This window comes from Theropithecus gelada, chromosome 6 (genome assembly GCF_003255815.1).
Source record: "Theropithecus gelada isolate Dixy chromosome 6, Tgel_1.0, whole genome shotgun sequence".
Lineage (NCBI taxonomy): Eukaryota > Metazoa > Chordata > Mammalia > Primates > Cercopithecidae > Theropithecus > Theropithecus gelada.
In genome coordinates, this window is record NC_037673.1 from 144,016,509 (window position 1) to 144,033,487 (window position 16,979).

Consider the following 16,979-nt stretch of genomic DNA (forward strand, 5'->3'; position numbering starts at 1 on the left):
TTTGATTTTTTTTTGAGCAACCACCATACTTTTTTTCACAGTAGCTGTACCAGTTTTACATTCCCATCAATAGTGAAGAAGGGTTTCAATTTCCCCTTATCTTTGCCAACACTCGTTTTATGTTTTTGATTGTGGGAACACAGGGTCTTCTTGCTCTGTTGCCCAGGCTGGAACGCAGTGGAACAAAAATAGCTCACTGGAGCCTCCACCTCCTGGGCTCAAATGATCCTCTTGCCTCAGCCCCCGAGTAGCTGGGACCACAAGCACGTACCACTATGCTGCTAATTATTTTTTGTAGAGATGGGCTCTCACTATCTTGCCCAGGCTGGTCTCGAACTCTTGTGCTCAAGCACTCTTCCTGCCTTAACTTCCCAAATTGCTGGGACAGGTGTGAGCCACTATACTAGGTCTTTTTTTCTACTTTTTTTTTTTGATGAGAGCTATTCTAATGGATGTAAGGTGGCTTAGGGATTTTTAAAATCAGAGTTACACCCTCCATTTCTGTAATTTTTACTTGTTAATTAAATACAGTGGAAAAATTATTTAGCCTAACAAAGAAAACATAAGAAAACTCAAGTTTCTTCAGCATTAGTTTTGGATATTTTCCAAAACCTAACATTTTTTTGGGGAGAATATAGCCTGAAATTGTTTGGTACTTCTGGTAATTTTTTTTCCATCTTCTGTACATAAAATAATAATGGAAAGATGACAAACTTTCATCAGTGCCAAATAAAACTGGTAGAGGCAACTTTAATTTTCCATTTGCCTTGTAGATTTTTCTTAATTTTTACAATATCTTATCTTTGTACTTACCATGTCACTTTCCAATTCCATCATTTTCTGGTGTAGGGCAGCCTCTGCTCCTTCAATCTGCTGGATCCACTAAGGGGTGAACAAGACAAAAGTGTTTGACATGGCTGCTTGATATGGTGTATATCTGTGTGCCCCCATGAGGTGCTTAGTCTCCTCCCCTTATATCTCAGGAAGCAGACTGAAAACTGAAGCAAAAACAACACATGTTTTGTTTTGTTTTGTTTTTGAGACGGAGTCTTGCTTCATTGCCCAGGCTGGAGTGCAGTAGCGTGATCTCAGCTCCTGCAACCTCTGCCTCCCGGTTTCAAGCAATTCTCTGTCTCAGCCTCCCGAGTAGGTGGGATTACAGGCGCCCGCCACCACGTCTAGCTATACGGGGTTTCACCATCTTGGCCAGGCTGGTCTTGAACTCCTGACCTGGTGATCCACCTACCTTGGCCTCCCAAAGTGATGTGATTACACGCACAAGCCACTGTGCCTGGCCCACATTTTTATCTCATAGTTCAGAAACAAGACTACGGTCTTCCTTGTATTCATTCATTCACCCATTCAACAAATGCATTTATAGATGACTAGCAAGTATCAGGTGATGTACCAGGTCCTAGGGCTGCAGTGGTGAACCAGATCAACAAGACTCCTGCTCTTACTGGAGAACACCATGGGAGGCTTTCCTGTAAGTGATAATTGCACTGGGCTCCAAAGAATGGGTGAGAGATGACTGGGAAAAAATGAAGAGGAAGTTCCAAGTGGAAGGGACATCATGTCCAAGAGCTCTATTGTTGGAGGAAGCAGGATGAGAGAAAGAAGGCCAGGTACACTGGAGAATTGGGACAATGGTACTTTTTCAATATATAAAACTGATTACAGCAAAGTGGGAAAGAATTATTTTTGTGAAGTGGAGGTGTTTTAAATCACATAAAAACTTATCTTTCCCAGTACTCAGAATATATGATATTTATGTTAGCATTGATAAACACTCTGAATGCAGACTTTGAATAATATGTGACCCTACCATATACAGGTTTTTATAGAACAAATTATTATAATACATCTCTAGCAAGTTAAACGTCAGCTTATATTTTAGGGAAGCAGTTGGGCATAATAATTCAGTGGGTTCTGAAGACAGACTACCTGGACCATAATTTCAATTCCAGCTTTTTATGGGTGGGTGGCATGGAAAGGTTACCTGATTTCTCTAAGTCTCAAGTTTCTTGTCTGTCAAATGGGATTAATAATAAGTAAAGATTAAGGAAGTAAATAACATGAGGCAATATCCATTGGGTATTGCATGTACTAGTGGTATCTCACTACAAGATACTTCTTTTTGTTTTATTTTTCTTTCTCTCTTTTTTTTTGAGACAGAGTCTCGCTCTGCCACCCAGGCTGGAATGCAATGGCAGGATCTCAGCTCACTGCTACCTCCACCTCCAGGTTCAAGCGATTCTCCAGCCTCAGCCTCCTGAGTAGCTGGGATTATAGGTGCACACCACCATGCCTGGCTAATTTTTTTGTATTTTTAGTAGAGATGGGGTTTCACTGTGTTCCCCAGGCTGGTCTCAAACTCCTGAGCTCAGGCAATCCACCCACCTCGACATCCCAAAGTGCTAGGATTACAGGCATGAGCCACCGCGCCCGGCACCAGATAGTTCTTTCTAGGTTACCTGTGACAAATTATGCAGCCCAGCGAGCATTTCTATATACTACAGTCTTGATACTTACAAGGGGATACCATGTTTAACTACTCCTTGGCTATGGGGAACATGGTGAAACGAAAGAGGCATGCCTAGGCTGGAGAGGTGCTAATCTCTCAGTTCTTTGTACATACACATGGCTTGTCCTTGAAACAAATTTCAGTCAGTCATGGGTTTTGTGTAAATAGACTCAAACTGCAATTGTACCCATCCAAAACCTAAAATCCTTCATCAAGCTTGCTTGCTGTCCATTTGTTATCAAGAAACATATTTTTACAAATCATGTTTTTAAGAGTACTGTGAACTAAAGTCATTATATCATGAGCATTAGATATAGATTTGTGTGTTGGTTGCTGTTCCTTCCTACTTGTGTAATCAGGACAAGTTACTGAATATCCCAAGCCTCAGTTTTCTCATGTATAAAATAAAAACAATGGTACCCCAATCTACATTATTTGGGCGGTGGATACATTAACAGCCAAGACTTCACCAGTACACAGTGTATCCATGTAATAAAAGTACACTTGTACTCCTTAAATTTATACAAATTAAAAAATAATGGCAGCTATAGAATGGTTGTAAGGAACAGTGGGATAATGTACTTATGGCATTGAGTGCAGTGTCCAGCCTCCACTATGTTCTCACTCAAGGTCACTGCCAATATTTTTAATACAAAGTGACAATTGGGTTTGCTTGTTGGAATGTTGTCTAGGCTCAAACTCTGGCTAAAGATCATACTCCCATATAATAGAGTGCTATTCAAATTGGTAGTCTCAAAAATTCATTGTGGATGTTTAGAATTACTTGGATGTAGAAACTTTTATCTGTGAATCCCGCAGACAAGAGGTAAGTTTAATCTGTGCATTGAGAAAGTCTGCACAAAAGGCAGCTGAACAGACCGTGAGCACTTTAGGGCAGGCTTGTGTCTTGTTCATCTGGTTCCCAGCTTTCTACCACAGTGCTAAGCACGGAGTCATCACCCTGTATTTGTTCAGCTGGTCCCTATACCTGTCTTGCCAAAAAGGTAAGTAGAGGCATGGGCTAATTTGCCTCAGCTCTGACAGCCCAGCTCACATGGGGTCTGCAAAGCCTATTTCCTGCAGGAGGAGTTAGGTGCAAGAGGTAAGATCATGGGCTTTGGAACCAGACTGCTTGGGTGTGAATCCTGACTGCATCAACTTCAAGCTGTGTGACCTTAGGCAGTTATCTACCTTTTTTGTGTGTGTCCTTCAGATTCCTTGTGTGAAATAAAGGTCACAATAGTACCGAGTCTTCAGCAGTTAGAAAGTGCCTGTCTCAAAGGGAGCACTGCGCAAGTCTTGATTCTGATAAGTACAGTTGTTGATTCTGATAAGTACAGTTGTACTGCACCCACACAGCCAGGGAGCAGAAGATACTTCTGCCATCAATCTCAGTAAATGTGAGACACACAAGGCTGTATTTCCTTTCTTTCACCTCCTCAGTCCTCATCTTCCATAGAATCAGCCTATGTGTTGTTTGTAGCCTAAACCAAGGCGATTTTTTTCTTGCAATAAAGAATTGCAGCCCTTCATGATTCCAGATGAATGAGGCTCTCTGGCTATCATTGCCAGATGATAGCAGCACTGGAGGCACAGACTGTGTTTTTTTCATCTTTGTGTTGTCACTGAAATGGTGTCTTGTGAGCATTCACAAATTCACACCTTTGCTCCTTCAGTTAACATTTATTCATCACTTAGTACATGTGCTGGACTGGTGTGAAAAGCTAGGGCAAAAAACAGGGGGTAGGGAATGGAGAGACACAACTATTTGTCCTCATGGGCCTTAGAGTCTAGTGGTAGTTAGATGGGGCAATATGACAAATGCAAATGGACAGTGCAATGCAATTGTCAAAAGTCTTGGGAGCAGTAGCACAGGCCACTGTGGGAACATAGAGCAGGAACACCTAAGGGGGCTTGAGTGGACAGGCAGGCTTCCTCATGTATGGGGAGGTCTGATGATCAAGATTTAGCCAGGCAGAGGTAGAAAGGCAAGATGGGAATATCTTCCAGGTAAAAAGATCAGTGTAAAGGACCAAGAGTGGAGAATGGAGGCAGAAAGAGAGAGAGAGAATGGAGGGAGAGCAGGGAGAGGAAACACTAGAGAAATAGATAAGACTCAAATCCCAGAGGGTCTGTATGCCAAATTCTAAATTTGGACCGTCTGTTAGAGATAATGCGGCATTTGCTGGGGAGGGATCAGAGAAAGTGATCAGGTCTGTAATTAAACTGTGAAGGAAGGAAGTGTCTTTAAAAGAAAAAATCCCAGCTTTCATGTTATTTCACATGTAAATACTTCAATATGTATCTCTAACAGATAAGGCCTTTCTATTAAAAAAAAAAACCCACAAGGTTATTGGTACACTTTACAAAATTAACATTAATTACTTTTGTCATCTGATACCCAGTCCACATTAAATTTCTCCAGTTGTCAACAAAATGTCCTTTTTAAAAAACACCTGGTTAAGTGTCTTTTTATTTCATAGCTATACTTCTTCTTTGTTCTCCCTGTTTTTTCTTTATTTCACTCTTTTGTTTGAGTAACTTAACTGTCATTTGACCTGTAGAATTCCCTCATTTCAGATTGGAGAGAGCTGATTGCTTGTTCTCATTTCATCCAACCATGTGCACATGACTCTCAAGTATTTACTGGTACTTTTTTTTTCTTTAAGGAGATGGAGTCTCACTCTGTTGCCTAGGCTGAAGTACAGTGGTTACTCACAGGTATGATCATAGTACACTACAGCCCCAAACTCCTGGGCTCAAGTGAGCCTCCTCCTTCAGCCTCCAAAGTAGCTAGGACTATAGGCACATGCCACCCAGCCAGGCTTTATGCACTGATTCATGAAGTACTCTGAATACACTAATTTATCTGGCCATTTACCAGGTTTAGACACAAGGTGGAGCCAGAGCACAGTCAGTGTTGATTTTCTCCTGACAGTCTCTCTGTCGGGCTTTCTGAATGAGACAGCAATGAGCCACTACTAAGCCCTAAGATCAGCTGGGAGTGATGGTGTGTACACACCCCAGGAAAAGTCTATGACAAGAGCAATGCTCCAGTTTATCACCACCCTACAATACTCTTCTCTGGTGGTTTCCTAGCTTGGTAGGGATTGTGTAAATAATGTAATCCAGAAGGTTTTCTGTTTTTAAAGAATTATATATATCTTTAAGGAACTTCAAAGCAAAAATTATCCACCCACCCCGAATCAGTGTATAGACTTTTCTTTTGGGTGTTCTCATTCTATCTGGGTTGTACCACCCTTAAAAATAAAACGTGTGTTAGGTATTCACACACAAAGTCATGTGCAGAGAGAATGTCCTTCACACCCTAGCCTGCTCTTTCAGTATTAATGAAATGATTTGAAATGTTTGTACGACTCATTACCTTCTCTGCCAGGGACAGCACAGTGCTGGCCTGAATTATGGCCACTTGTTCTTCATTTCTTAAATTCTGTAAAAAATAAGAAAGGCCATAAGCTGAACATACTGATATTATTTATTCCAAAGAAAATACTGTCTGACTGACTGCTACAGAGCATTCTGTATAAGCCTGTATAGAAGCTTAACAAATTCCTATTCTGTTTAGTAATAATTCTGAACAAAGAGTTAATCAAAACCTGGAAGAAGTATATTAAACCTGTTTTTTTTTATATCTCCTTAACACTGATTTGATTTCTGTGTCACTGGAGGCATATTTTATTAATAGTCATGTTATGAGAAAAACAGAAACCAAAATAGAATAAAGAACAGTCTCTTCATAGAAGTTTTGATGTAACTTTACTAATTCCGTTCTCTCCTTTGATAATTTTTCAAGGGAAAAACGGTGATTACTTCAACCTACAAGCACCATTCACCTACTATCACAATAAATGGTCCTCCTGCTGAATTAATGTGCCTTGACCCTGTCTGGAAGGTGTTTTTAGAAAGAAAATGGATTATAGCTTTCTGGTCCATTTTTATGGCACTGCCAACAGCCCTAGTATTTAGCAGCCTTTGCAAATGCATGACTGATTAATTTCACACTGGATGCCTTTGAGCCAGAGTCAGACAGTAATTAGCTTTACTCACTGGAGATGTGGTCAGCATTCAAACCTGAAACCTGCCCACAAAAAGCACTTTACAGGTCTCATTTCTGCTACTACCTTCCAGAGATCCTTACAACCCCTTAGCCAAGTTGTTTGATAAATTGTAGATTCTTCCCAAAGAGCAACATCCTTAAGTGAACATGGCATCTCACGTGCTCTTACTTTACACATGATGCATTGTTAAGTATTTCTTGCCTCTGTTTAGGCAAATTCATATCTATACTATACTTAATCAATTCTTTACTTACCCCATTATCGCCCAAGATATCAAGCTGCTTTATGAGATCAGGGATGTTCACATCCTGCAAAATCAAGCAGAAACTCATGTCAAAGACAAATGTAGCCTACTATTCCATCAGTGCCTGAACATGAAGTTAGAGGAAGAAATTTCAGGGCTTGAACTTCCTTGGGATGTTTTCAATCTGGCACACCTAGTTTTAAGCTTCAATTTTGCTTCTTACATGCTGTGTGAACTTGGGCCAGGTACTTAACAGATCATTCTTAATTTTGCTAGTTGCAAAATGGAGATAATAAATACCTACTTCATAGTCTGAGCTGATCTTCAGGATAAACAGACTGTGTGTGAAAGAGTCTAGCATGTAGTAAAGGACTTGGAATATTCTCATTAACTTTCTTCTCATGACTACCAACCCTTTTTTTTCAGTTGTGATAGACTTTCAGGTATAAAAAAGTAATAGGTAATAAATATAAAGAATCAACCAATTTCATTCTAATTAGCAAAATTCTGACCTGATTGAATTTTGACTGCCATGTAGAAAACTATAGTGCAGCACTATTTTTTTTAAGGTAGCTAGCATTAATTTCATCTTTTATTTTTTACTCCTGTTCCTTGAGTCAGTTTGAAGCAGCTGAACTCCATTTGAAAGAGTTCATTGGATTAGGCTGTTTGTGATTTATCTGAGAAAAAAAGCATCGAAGGAAAAGGCAAAGAAAATAGTTTTCATTTAATTACAGTGAAATTCAAAAATTGCTTTGGTTGACAAATTACCATGCCACCCAGGAAAACCAGAAGTTTAAACACCAGGACAATGGTTTAAGATGGAAGGCAAGGAAGCACAACTTTACCACCCAAGTTTTCTCCCACTTTTTACTGTATTAGTACTACGTTCTCCTCTTACTCATGTTCAAACAGCAGTACAGTAGAGTCGTACCACCAGGAAAGGGAAAGTCTAGCTCAATCTCATAAGTACAGAGAAGGCAACTGAAGCAAGTATATTTTGCAGCTCAGAGTGGGAGCAGGAAGGGCCATGCAGAAGGTAAGGAGAGACCAGGAATAGCAGGCAGCATCCCAGCTTTACCCCAGGAACGGATATTCACAAGGTGATTTCACTACTCTGAAGGACAATGTATTTTCCCGGGGAACAGAGTCACTCAATTCAACTCTAATACTTAAAATATATCCAGTAGCACTAAAAAGATAATTATATGCTGTTTAATATGCAACCTGTTATAAACCCTAAACTCTTCCAAAAGAGGAATCCTCCCTAAATTAAACACATCAAAAGAGATGATGGACTAGATGACTTCAAACATCTTCTAACTCTGCCATTCCAAGATTATGAATTCCATAGCACCTAGAATGGCTCAAAGAAGGGACTCCAACTTTTCTATCTGGCAGACTTGAAATATATTTCTTGAAGTATTAAATTGATTTCACATTTCTCCCAGGTAATTAAGGCTAATTTTAATGCTGCATCTTTCTTCATATGACTCTGTTCTAAATAATCACGGATGCCTGTGTTTTTTCTGTTATCGTTTATGTATCTGTCACACATTAAAAAATATTCTGTTAATTTTCTAGTAGATGTGACTACTTTCAATTCCTACATAGTTTGCATCAAAATGATGACATCCAGTGACTGAAAGACAAAATAGTCATTAGCAACCTCCCCTTTTCCAACTCCCAGTTTTTCTAGTCTCTACAAACATAAAAAATGAAATATCTGCCTACCTTAACACCTTCTTTCATACAGTAGATCTGCAGAGCACTCACACCATCTGAGAATGGGTGAATTTGGAGATTAAATGGAGGGGATCGTCTCTCTCTCTCCTTGAAATACAGTGAAGAATATATGGAAATTAAAAACAAAACTGATTAATTAAACACTAAACCAGTGGTCTCTTTATGCTATTTCAGCAGTTTATTAATGTCATTTGGCAAAAAGAAAAAAAAATCAAACTCAGGATGTTCATGATTAAATGTGATGGAAAAAACTGACTAGTCAACTAAGAGATTGAGAAGATGGTGTCATCCATTCTTGCAAATTTTTTGGTCAGGGAAATGCAGGAAGTGGAGCTCCAGTTTAAACTGTATGAATATTTAGAGCTTTCAAATATCATAGCGTGGTCTTGCCATGAAGTTTTATGGCCGCTAACAGCCTTTTGCATATTCAATCTATTCAAGCTTTATGAGTAAGATATGTGGGCTACAAAAGAATGACTCTTCTTCACTGAAGCCTACTAACACCTAACTTTTTATCCAGACCTAATTTGAAATAGCCTAAAGAAGAAATAACTGGCAAAATAACAGAAATCAAATGGGAATTTTTCTTAAACTTTTATATATCAACACACACTGAACCAGATCCTAAGTCAGATTCTGCAGGATACAATCAAAATCTGATGTTTCTATGTTTTACTTGCAAAATAAAAACAAACACCTGAAATTTGGTCAGATTAATCAAGGTATTTTCTAAGACAAGTTACCTTGCTTCTTAGCCTTTTTTTTTTTTTTTTTTTTTTTTTTTTTTTGCGTAAATGCATTAGGGACTAAAACGTTTACTTATAAATTCACATTTACCTACAAAATATTTTTTTCATATAGCACATTTTGAAATACAATTCTTGAAGTAACATGTTTTAATGAGTCAACATTTAATTAAGGATGGACATGAGTATTTAAAAACAATGAAATGTTGAGGATGGTTGAAATCTATTATTTAAACTTACTTAAAAATTATTTATTAGTCTTGCTTATAAAAGATAGTAGTGCTGAAAAGAACAGTAACTAAAGACAGTTTTGAGTTGCCTCAAAGCATTACCGCTTACTAGTCACAGACTTAGGCAAGTTAGTTGATCTCAGTTGCCTCCACTATATAATTTTGAGGGTGATCGTGAGGTCCAAATGAGAGTATGAATCTGAAATGCTTAACTCAGCGCCTAGCTCCTCAATGTGATCAGTGCATGTTAATAGTTATGATTATTTTTATTATTATCATCATCATTTCCTTACTTCTAGCTCTAGGTTTCGAAACTCCAGCAGCTCATTCTGGTCTCTGGCGTCCTGTAGTTCCTGTTGTAACCGGTGATTTTCTGCCTCCTGTTTTTCTATCTAATAAAGTAAATCTTGAAGTTAGGTAAGCATTGCAAAAACCATCTACAACTTTGCAAAGCAAGCATGAATAGTGCTCAGTTTACTCAGTGAATAAGTCTTCCAGACCGTGAAAAAAATTCCCAAGTAGATGTGAATAAAATAAGTCTTTGGCTTTCTTTCTAGTTATCCTTCGGTTGAGTTTTTTGAGTCATAGAGAAAAATGCCAGAAGACGTCTCTGTTCCTTGGAATTAAAATCTAGGAATTCTGTGAATAGTGAATCTGAGAATACTCACTTTGCCCTTGTGATGGGTTAGAGACAGTCTACTAGAACCAAATTTAATAGTATACATAAGGGGACTGATACTTCTCATTTCTCAACTTATATTTGTTACAGAAATTTTTTTAACAGCTCTCATCATATACAAAACTTTGCTGAATTTCAATTACTACAGAAGAAAGCCAGCTCTTTAACACTGAATTCAAAAACCTTAATAATGAGATTATCACCTAGCTTTCCAGTTTTAAATATTATCACTCTCATCTCTGTACAAACACACTCACACGTGATCATGCAAACACTAGAATCTAGAAACTGTGGCCCACCCAATGAACTGACTACTCCAGGAACTCTGTATCTACTCAGCTCTGCCTGAAAATGGCTCACTTTATCTCCTTTGCTATGTGAGAAAATTCTACACTTCTTTAAACACCTTAAAGCTAAGCTCTTAAACATTAGCGCTTAAATAAGCTCTAATGTCCATAAGAGCCTTCCCTAGTCAATTCATTCAGAAGTGATACCTCTCCTTTTGTTTTCCTCTAGATTTTCTTATAGGACCTCTAGTATAACTTGAGAAAGCATGAATTTCAGTTAGTTATGTATAAGTGCACCTTCCCCTATAGACAGGGTTCATGTCTGAGTCATCTTTGGATTTTTTTTTGAGATGAAGTCTCTTTCTTGTCCCCCAGGCTGGAGTGCAATGGCGCAATCTCAGCTCACTGCAACATCTGCCTCCTGGGTTCAAGCAATTCCCCTGCCTCAGCCTCTCTAGTAGTTCGGACTATAGGTGCCTGCCACCAGACCTGGCTAATTTTTGTATTTTTAGTAGAGACGGTGTTTCACCATGTTGGCCAGGTTGGTCTTGAACTCCTGACCTCAGGTGATCCGCCCTCCTTGGCCTCCCAAAGTGATGGAATTACAGGCATGAGCCATTGTGCCCAGCCGTCATCTTTGGCTTTTAAGGAATTAGAAAATCTTTATGAAGTACAATGGATTTTGAGCTTCCCTTGATATTAACTGTGTGGGTGGGCATTATGAAGAGCAATTATTTAAAACCTTGAATTTAGAAATACAAACCCAGGGCCTTTTTAACATAGGACAAATCTTACTTTCCCAAGTATATACATTTGCAGTTAAATATTTAGTTTCATTGTCACTTCTGCCATCCTTTTACTTATTTTATTCTTAGAAGCCTGAGTATAAAAATTCCTCCTTTAGCCCAAAAAGATTAAGACTAACAGAAATCAGATAGAAGACACAATGGGATTTTTTTTTTATGATAAAGAAATATAAGAACACTTATTACTGGGCATCTCTGAAACTAATAGGAAAAGAAAGATAGGGAAATAGTGAGAAATATGTGACATTAATAAATGTAGTCAAGTTTTCTACCCTAGATATTTGTGGCCTAGTAAACTTTCAAAAGTTTGTAGAAGTTAACTTAAGATTATAAAGGAGATTCTACTTCCTAGAATCTTCTACTGAATCAATGGTGCAATATTTGGGGAGATTGCTGGTTCTAGTGGTTAATGAAACAATTAGATCAGTGGTTCACAGATTGTAATTCATTCAATGCCAACAGTTTCTTTATAGGGTCCCTTAACCTTCCTGAAAACAACAGTTCTCGATTTTTGAATACCTGCCCACTCTGTACATGACATATACATCATCTATACATCTAAGTGATGAAAACATCAGCTCTGCCTCACAGCATGCAAAGCAAGAGATAGGATGTCTTCACTTTGCCAGACTAGAGGGGAGGTAGGACAAGCATCTTTTTCCTCCTTCTCATGCTTACCAGCCACGATGTTGTGGTTAATTTTTATTACTTGTCAAGGATAAGAAATATTCATAGAAACAATTCTAAAATAATTTCTGCATGACTTTGGATTGACCTACACAATTATTTCCCTTACACAACTGGGCTTTCGATTTCTGTTTTTGTCAAACATAATATAAGATTTTCTGTAATTTAAATTAGCCGGGTGTGGTGGCACATGCCTGTAATCCCAGCTACTGAAGAGGCTGAAGCAGGAGAATTGCTTGAACCTGAGAGGCAGAGGTTGCAGTAAGCAATCAGAGATTGCGCCATTGCACTCCAGCCTGGGCAACAAGAGTAAAACTCCGTCTCAAAAAAAAAAAATAAATAAATTAAAAAAAAAAAATATATATATATATATAGAGAGAGAGAGAAATCGTTCACTAGATTTATAGAAGGTAAATATCAAACGAAAAGCCACCTTTGAACTGAAAATGTATTATGTTTAATTGCCTCTGTGTTCAGATAACCAAAATTAATTATATCTATTCAAGCCTAAACCATGTTTTTGTTTCTTAATTTGTTGAGTAATTTCCTGGAATACTGTTTTATGTTTTAAAAACAGTATTCATCTAAAAAAAATCTTTCATTAAAAAAAAAGAAAGACTCAAGGTTAATAAAAAGACAAAGTGAGAATCTAAGCCTATGCTAGGTTTCAGCATGGTCTTGGAGTCATACTCTGTCACTTCTTCACACAAAATAACAAGTTCTATTCATGGAGGTTTGTTTGTTTGCTTGTTTTGTTTCATTTTTTTTCTTTTTTGAGATAGAGTTTTGCTCTTGTTGCCTGGGCTGGAGTGCAATGGCGCAATCTTGGTTCATGGCAACCTCTGCCTCTCAGGTTCAAACAATTCTCCTGCCTCAGCCTCCCAAGTATCTGGGATTACCGGCATGCGTCACCACGTCTGGTTAATTTTTTGTATGTAGCAGAGACAGGGTTTTACCATGTTGGCCAGGCTGGTCTCGAATCCCTGACCTCAGGTGATCCACCCACCTCGGCCTCCCAAAGTGCTGGGATTACAGGCGTGAGCCACCGCCCCTGGCCCTCATAGAGGTTTTGTTGTAGATAAACAATCATACAAGATGTGCATGTGCGTGTGTGTGTGTGTGTATATATATATATGTACAGTATATATACAGTATATATGTATATATGGTTAGCAAATCAGGAGGTTTCAGGGATCACATCCTTTCAAGTCTGCACAATGCCCAGCGCAGAGCCATGCACACGTGCCACTTCACTGATGGTGATGGCGGTGACAGGGATGCGATTGAGCACGCAGCCGAGGACAGAGCAGCGCCGAAAAAGCCTCCCCTTCCCCTGGCCCCTGTGCCACTCCTGAGAGCACCCCCTGCTGCTCCTGGATCTCTCATGATTTTCTCCTTTGCCCCGCTAGGGTGTTGTGCCCAACATACCTTTTCTAAAAGCTCCTGGTTTCTCTTAATGAAAAGTTGTTTATCTTCTACCCAGTGTGAATCCTGTTTGACAAAGAATATCGCGCAGTCAGCATTTCACAGTGGCATGAAAGAGCCTGTGTCGTCAAACCACTTTGCCAGAGCTGCCTTCTACCCACCCTGTTTGTTTGCCTGCCAAAGACTGGTAAGTAGAACCCACCCCTGCCAGCTCCTTCAAAGACACTGGGGCCAAAGTTGCCGGGAAAAATTTAACCCCCTTTTCATCATCACTCCCTATTTCTACCTTTTCCAGTTTGAATAATCCAGGACCAGCCTTCTGGGGACTCAGAAGTGACCACAAAGGCAAAAAGTGAAAAGGGTCAGAATGCACACAGGCTAGATACATATGGATGGAAAACATTAAAATGCAGAACCATAAATGTAGCATAGAGGCAAAGAACACAGCTGGAGGGGTGGGTCTTGGTCTTAGCAGCTTAAGACAACTCTAGGCTATTTGTACAGGGTTCCTCTTCCTCTGGCATTCTTTCTCTTGCCCAACCTCATTCACTGTTGTGGCTGGGTTCATACTCTGGCCAGAAAAACACCAGGGACAGAAGTACAGAGTTGAACATTCTAACGCAGTTTGAGAAAGATCACTGTGGAGAGCCAAGCTGTGTCCTGGGTGCGGCCCATGCACAGGTGAGCTAGAGAAAGGTCAGTTTGAATTGTCTGCACCTGCAGAAAAGCTAGCAACCAAATGCCTACCTGCCCTTTCTGAGCCAGAGTCGCTTCCAGGTCTTCAATTTTTGCTTTATACCTTAGCACCTCTGCTTGAAGCTGTTCTTGAGCCTGGCGAAATAAAAATTCCACAACTCAGCAAGTAAAATGGTTATTCAGTATCTTTCTTGACTAGAACTCAACAAGTAAGAGAAAGAGAGAGAGGAAAAAAAAGAAGAATTTTCTATGACAAAAGAATCTTTCTGATCTAAATTCTTGTTTAAAACTCCCTGTAGCATTCTTTATTTTCAGGTTAATATTCACTCTTTAGCTTGGCATTCAAGAACTCCCATTATATTTCCAATATTTTCCTACTATTCACCAACCTAGAGTCAAACCCTTGCCTGCTGACATAATTCTTGTTTCCTAAATATGCCTTGTAACTCTCCACTCTTCTCTTTATTTGAATGATTTCCCTTTCACAAAAGCCTTGTTCCATTTTGCTTCCCCAAATTCTTTCGATTCTTTTTTTTTTTTTTTTTTTTTTTTTGAGACAGAGTCTCGCTCTGTTGCCCAGGCTGGAATGCAGTGGCATGATCTCAACTCACTGCAACCTCTGCTTCCCGGGTTCAAGCAATTCTCCCACCTCGGCCTCCCAAGTAGCTGGGATTACAGGCACCTGCCACCACACCCAGCTAATTTTTGTATTTTTAGTAGAGATGGGATTTCACTGTGTTGGCCTGGCTGGTCTTGAACTCCTGACCTCAGAAGATCCATCCGCCTCCACCTCCCAAAGTGCACCCGGCCTTTCCATTCGTTCAGAGCAAACTTTGTGCCTAAATTTAAGTCCCCAAATCAGTTTCTCTCTGTCTCTCTCTATATATCATATTTTGTGTGTCTGTGTGTATAAGTAGTTTTGAATACTAATCTTGTATGGAGCAACCTTGTTGTCCTATGTGATTTAGCCTAGTAATTTGTTTCCTGCCTGTAAACCCATTTTTGTTGTTGTTTTACAATATGGATAGGTTTTTTAGTACAAGGTTGAATAAAAGCAGCAATGATAGCTATCCTTGTTCACTGTGAGAATAATTCTTTTGATTATTAAATATTACATTTACCTTTATCAGGCCCCCAAAATAATTAATTTTACTAAGATTTATTTTAACTGTGAATTGATGTTGACTGTAACCTATTTTTTCTTGGATCTAATTTTATCTTTTTTCAATGATGCTTTCATCTGTATTATTTTTAAATTTCCAGTCTCTTTAAATGTACTCTCTTGTTCTTTTTCTAACATCCTTGTTTCTTTTAGATGATTTTTCTCAGAATGGTAACTTTTCCTGAATTTAATGGCCAGAGATAATGCTAAACCTTTATTTAGATAGAAGAATCAAGTGAAACGGGGAGGAATCTCCAAAAAATAAAAGGAGGAGTCTCCTTTTTGGGGAGGAATCTCCAAAAAATAAAAATAAAATAATATGCTATTATTTTAACTCCCCAATCCATGTTGGTAGGAACACTTAAACACAAATATTATAGCACTAGGACATATACATGACAGCCTACAGGCACATTCCTTTGTAATGATTGCTTGCCTGTTCTAAATCTGTGTTTTTAAAAAACCTGCATATTTACTAATATATGTGTGTATGCATGCTACTGTTTAAAAATGTGTAACTGTTATATCTACCCTTTCCCACTGAAAAACAGTAGTTCTACAAAACTCCTCAGTGCATTGTAGACTCTCCAGAAAGAAAGTAGGATGAAATCACTGGGTGGTCTGGGTGGTCATGCTCCCTTTTGGCTCAAGTAAATTTACCTAGGAGGCAATTATAGCCTGGTGATTATGACTATGAAGTCACAAGGCTAGGAAACCTAGGTAAACCTAAGTAAATAATTTAACTTCACTAAGCTACACTGAACTTCTACTAAGCTATTATTTCCTCTTCTGTAGAAAGAGGATAATAATCATATCTAGCTCCTAGGGTTGTTTTAGGATTAAATAGATAATGTGTGTAAAGTGTTCAGCACAATGCCTGGAACACAGCAAGCACTCAATAAATATTAAGAAGTAGTATAGTACATGTCTATCTTTTCTTTTTGTTGAAATAGGCTCATGAGAGGCAATTATGATATAAAGGAAAGAACATTTGACCCAGTAAGACTTAAGTTATAATATCAGCTTTGCCATTTACTATTTGTGCGATTTTGGGCAATTCAATTAACCTCTCTGAGTATCAGATTTCTCTTTTATAAAATACCTGCCTTAGGGGGCTGTCCCAAGGGTTAAATGAGATATTGTCTGTGAAAATTCTGGTAAGCTGTCAAAAGTAAATGCTGTGCACTTATTAACGAACAGAAGACACTGGCTCACTATAGGTTTTGAAAGATAAAAAAGTTCTTTTTCTAAGCAAGAAATGAAAAAATGGCTTAACAAAATCCAATATTGTCTAGCTTTGAAAATGTATGTTTTCAAACAGCAAGAACAAGAACTATGTACTCAACTATCTTTAAAAGAACAAAAGCATTGATCTAAGCTGGTTCTAATGTTTCTAGATTCAAGGTTTGTTGACATAAAAGCTATAACAATTCAAAAGCTGCAGATGAGAGAAAAGTACAGGGAAAGCTGTCCTATTGATATTTTTATGTCCAGGGTACTTTTTTTTTTTTTTTTTTTGAGACGGAGTCTTGCTCTGCCGCCCAGGCTGGAGTGCAGTGGCCGGATCTCAGCTCACTGCAAGCTCCGCCTCCCGGGTTCACGCCATTCTCCTGCCTCAGCCTCCCGAGTAGTTGGGACTACAGGCGCCCGCCACCTCGCCCGGCTAGT

At 38.8% G+C, this 16,979-nt stretch overlaps 1 protein-coding gene across 4 annotated transcripts in view; it reads right to left on the minus strand.

Annotated features, from left to right (window-relative positions):
• The window catches only part of JAKMIP2 (janus kinase and microtubule interacting protein 2), a 188,354-nt gene that overhangs the window by 34,547 nt on the left and 136,828 nt on the right, over positions 1-16,979 (minus strand). For 3 of the 4 annotated variants that reach the window (XM_025387744.1, XM_025387741.1, XM_025387740.1), the window contains 7 exons: positions 14,201-14,284; positions 13,457-13,519; positions 9,863-9,961; positions 8,582-8,680; positions 6,858-6,911; positions 5,910-5,975; positions 814-882 (listed from right to left, as the gene is read on the minus strand). In XM_025387744.1, coding sequence (XP_025243529.1) covers positions 814-882; positions 5,910-5,975; positions 6,858-6,911; positions 8,582-8,680; positions 9,863-9,961; positions 13,457-13,519; positions 14,201-14,284 — 534 coding nt within the window. The remainder of the gene's footprint in view (positions 1-813; positions 883-5,909; positions 5,976-6,857; positions 6,912-8,581; positions 8,681-9,862; positions 9,962-13,456; positions 13,520-14,200; positions 14,285-16,979) is intronic. The other variant, XM_025387742.1, reaches the window with a different exon arrangement.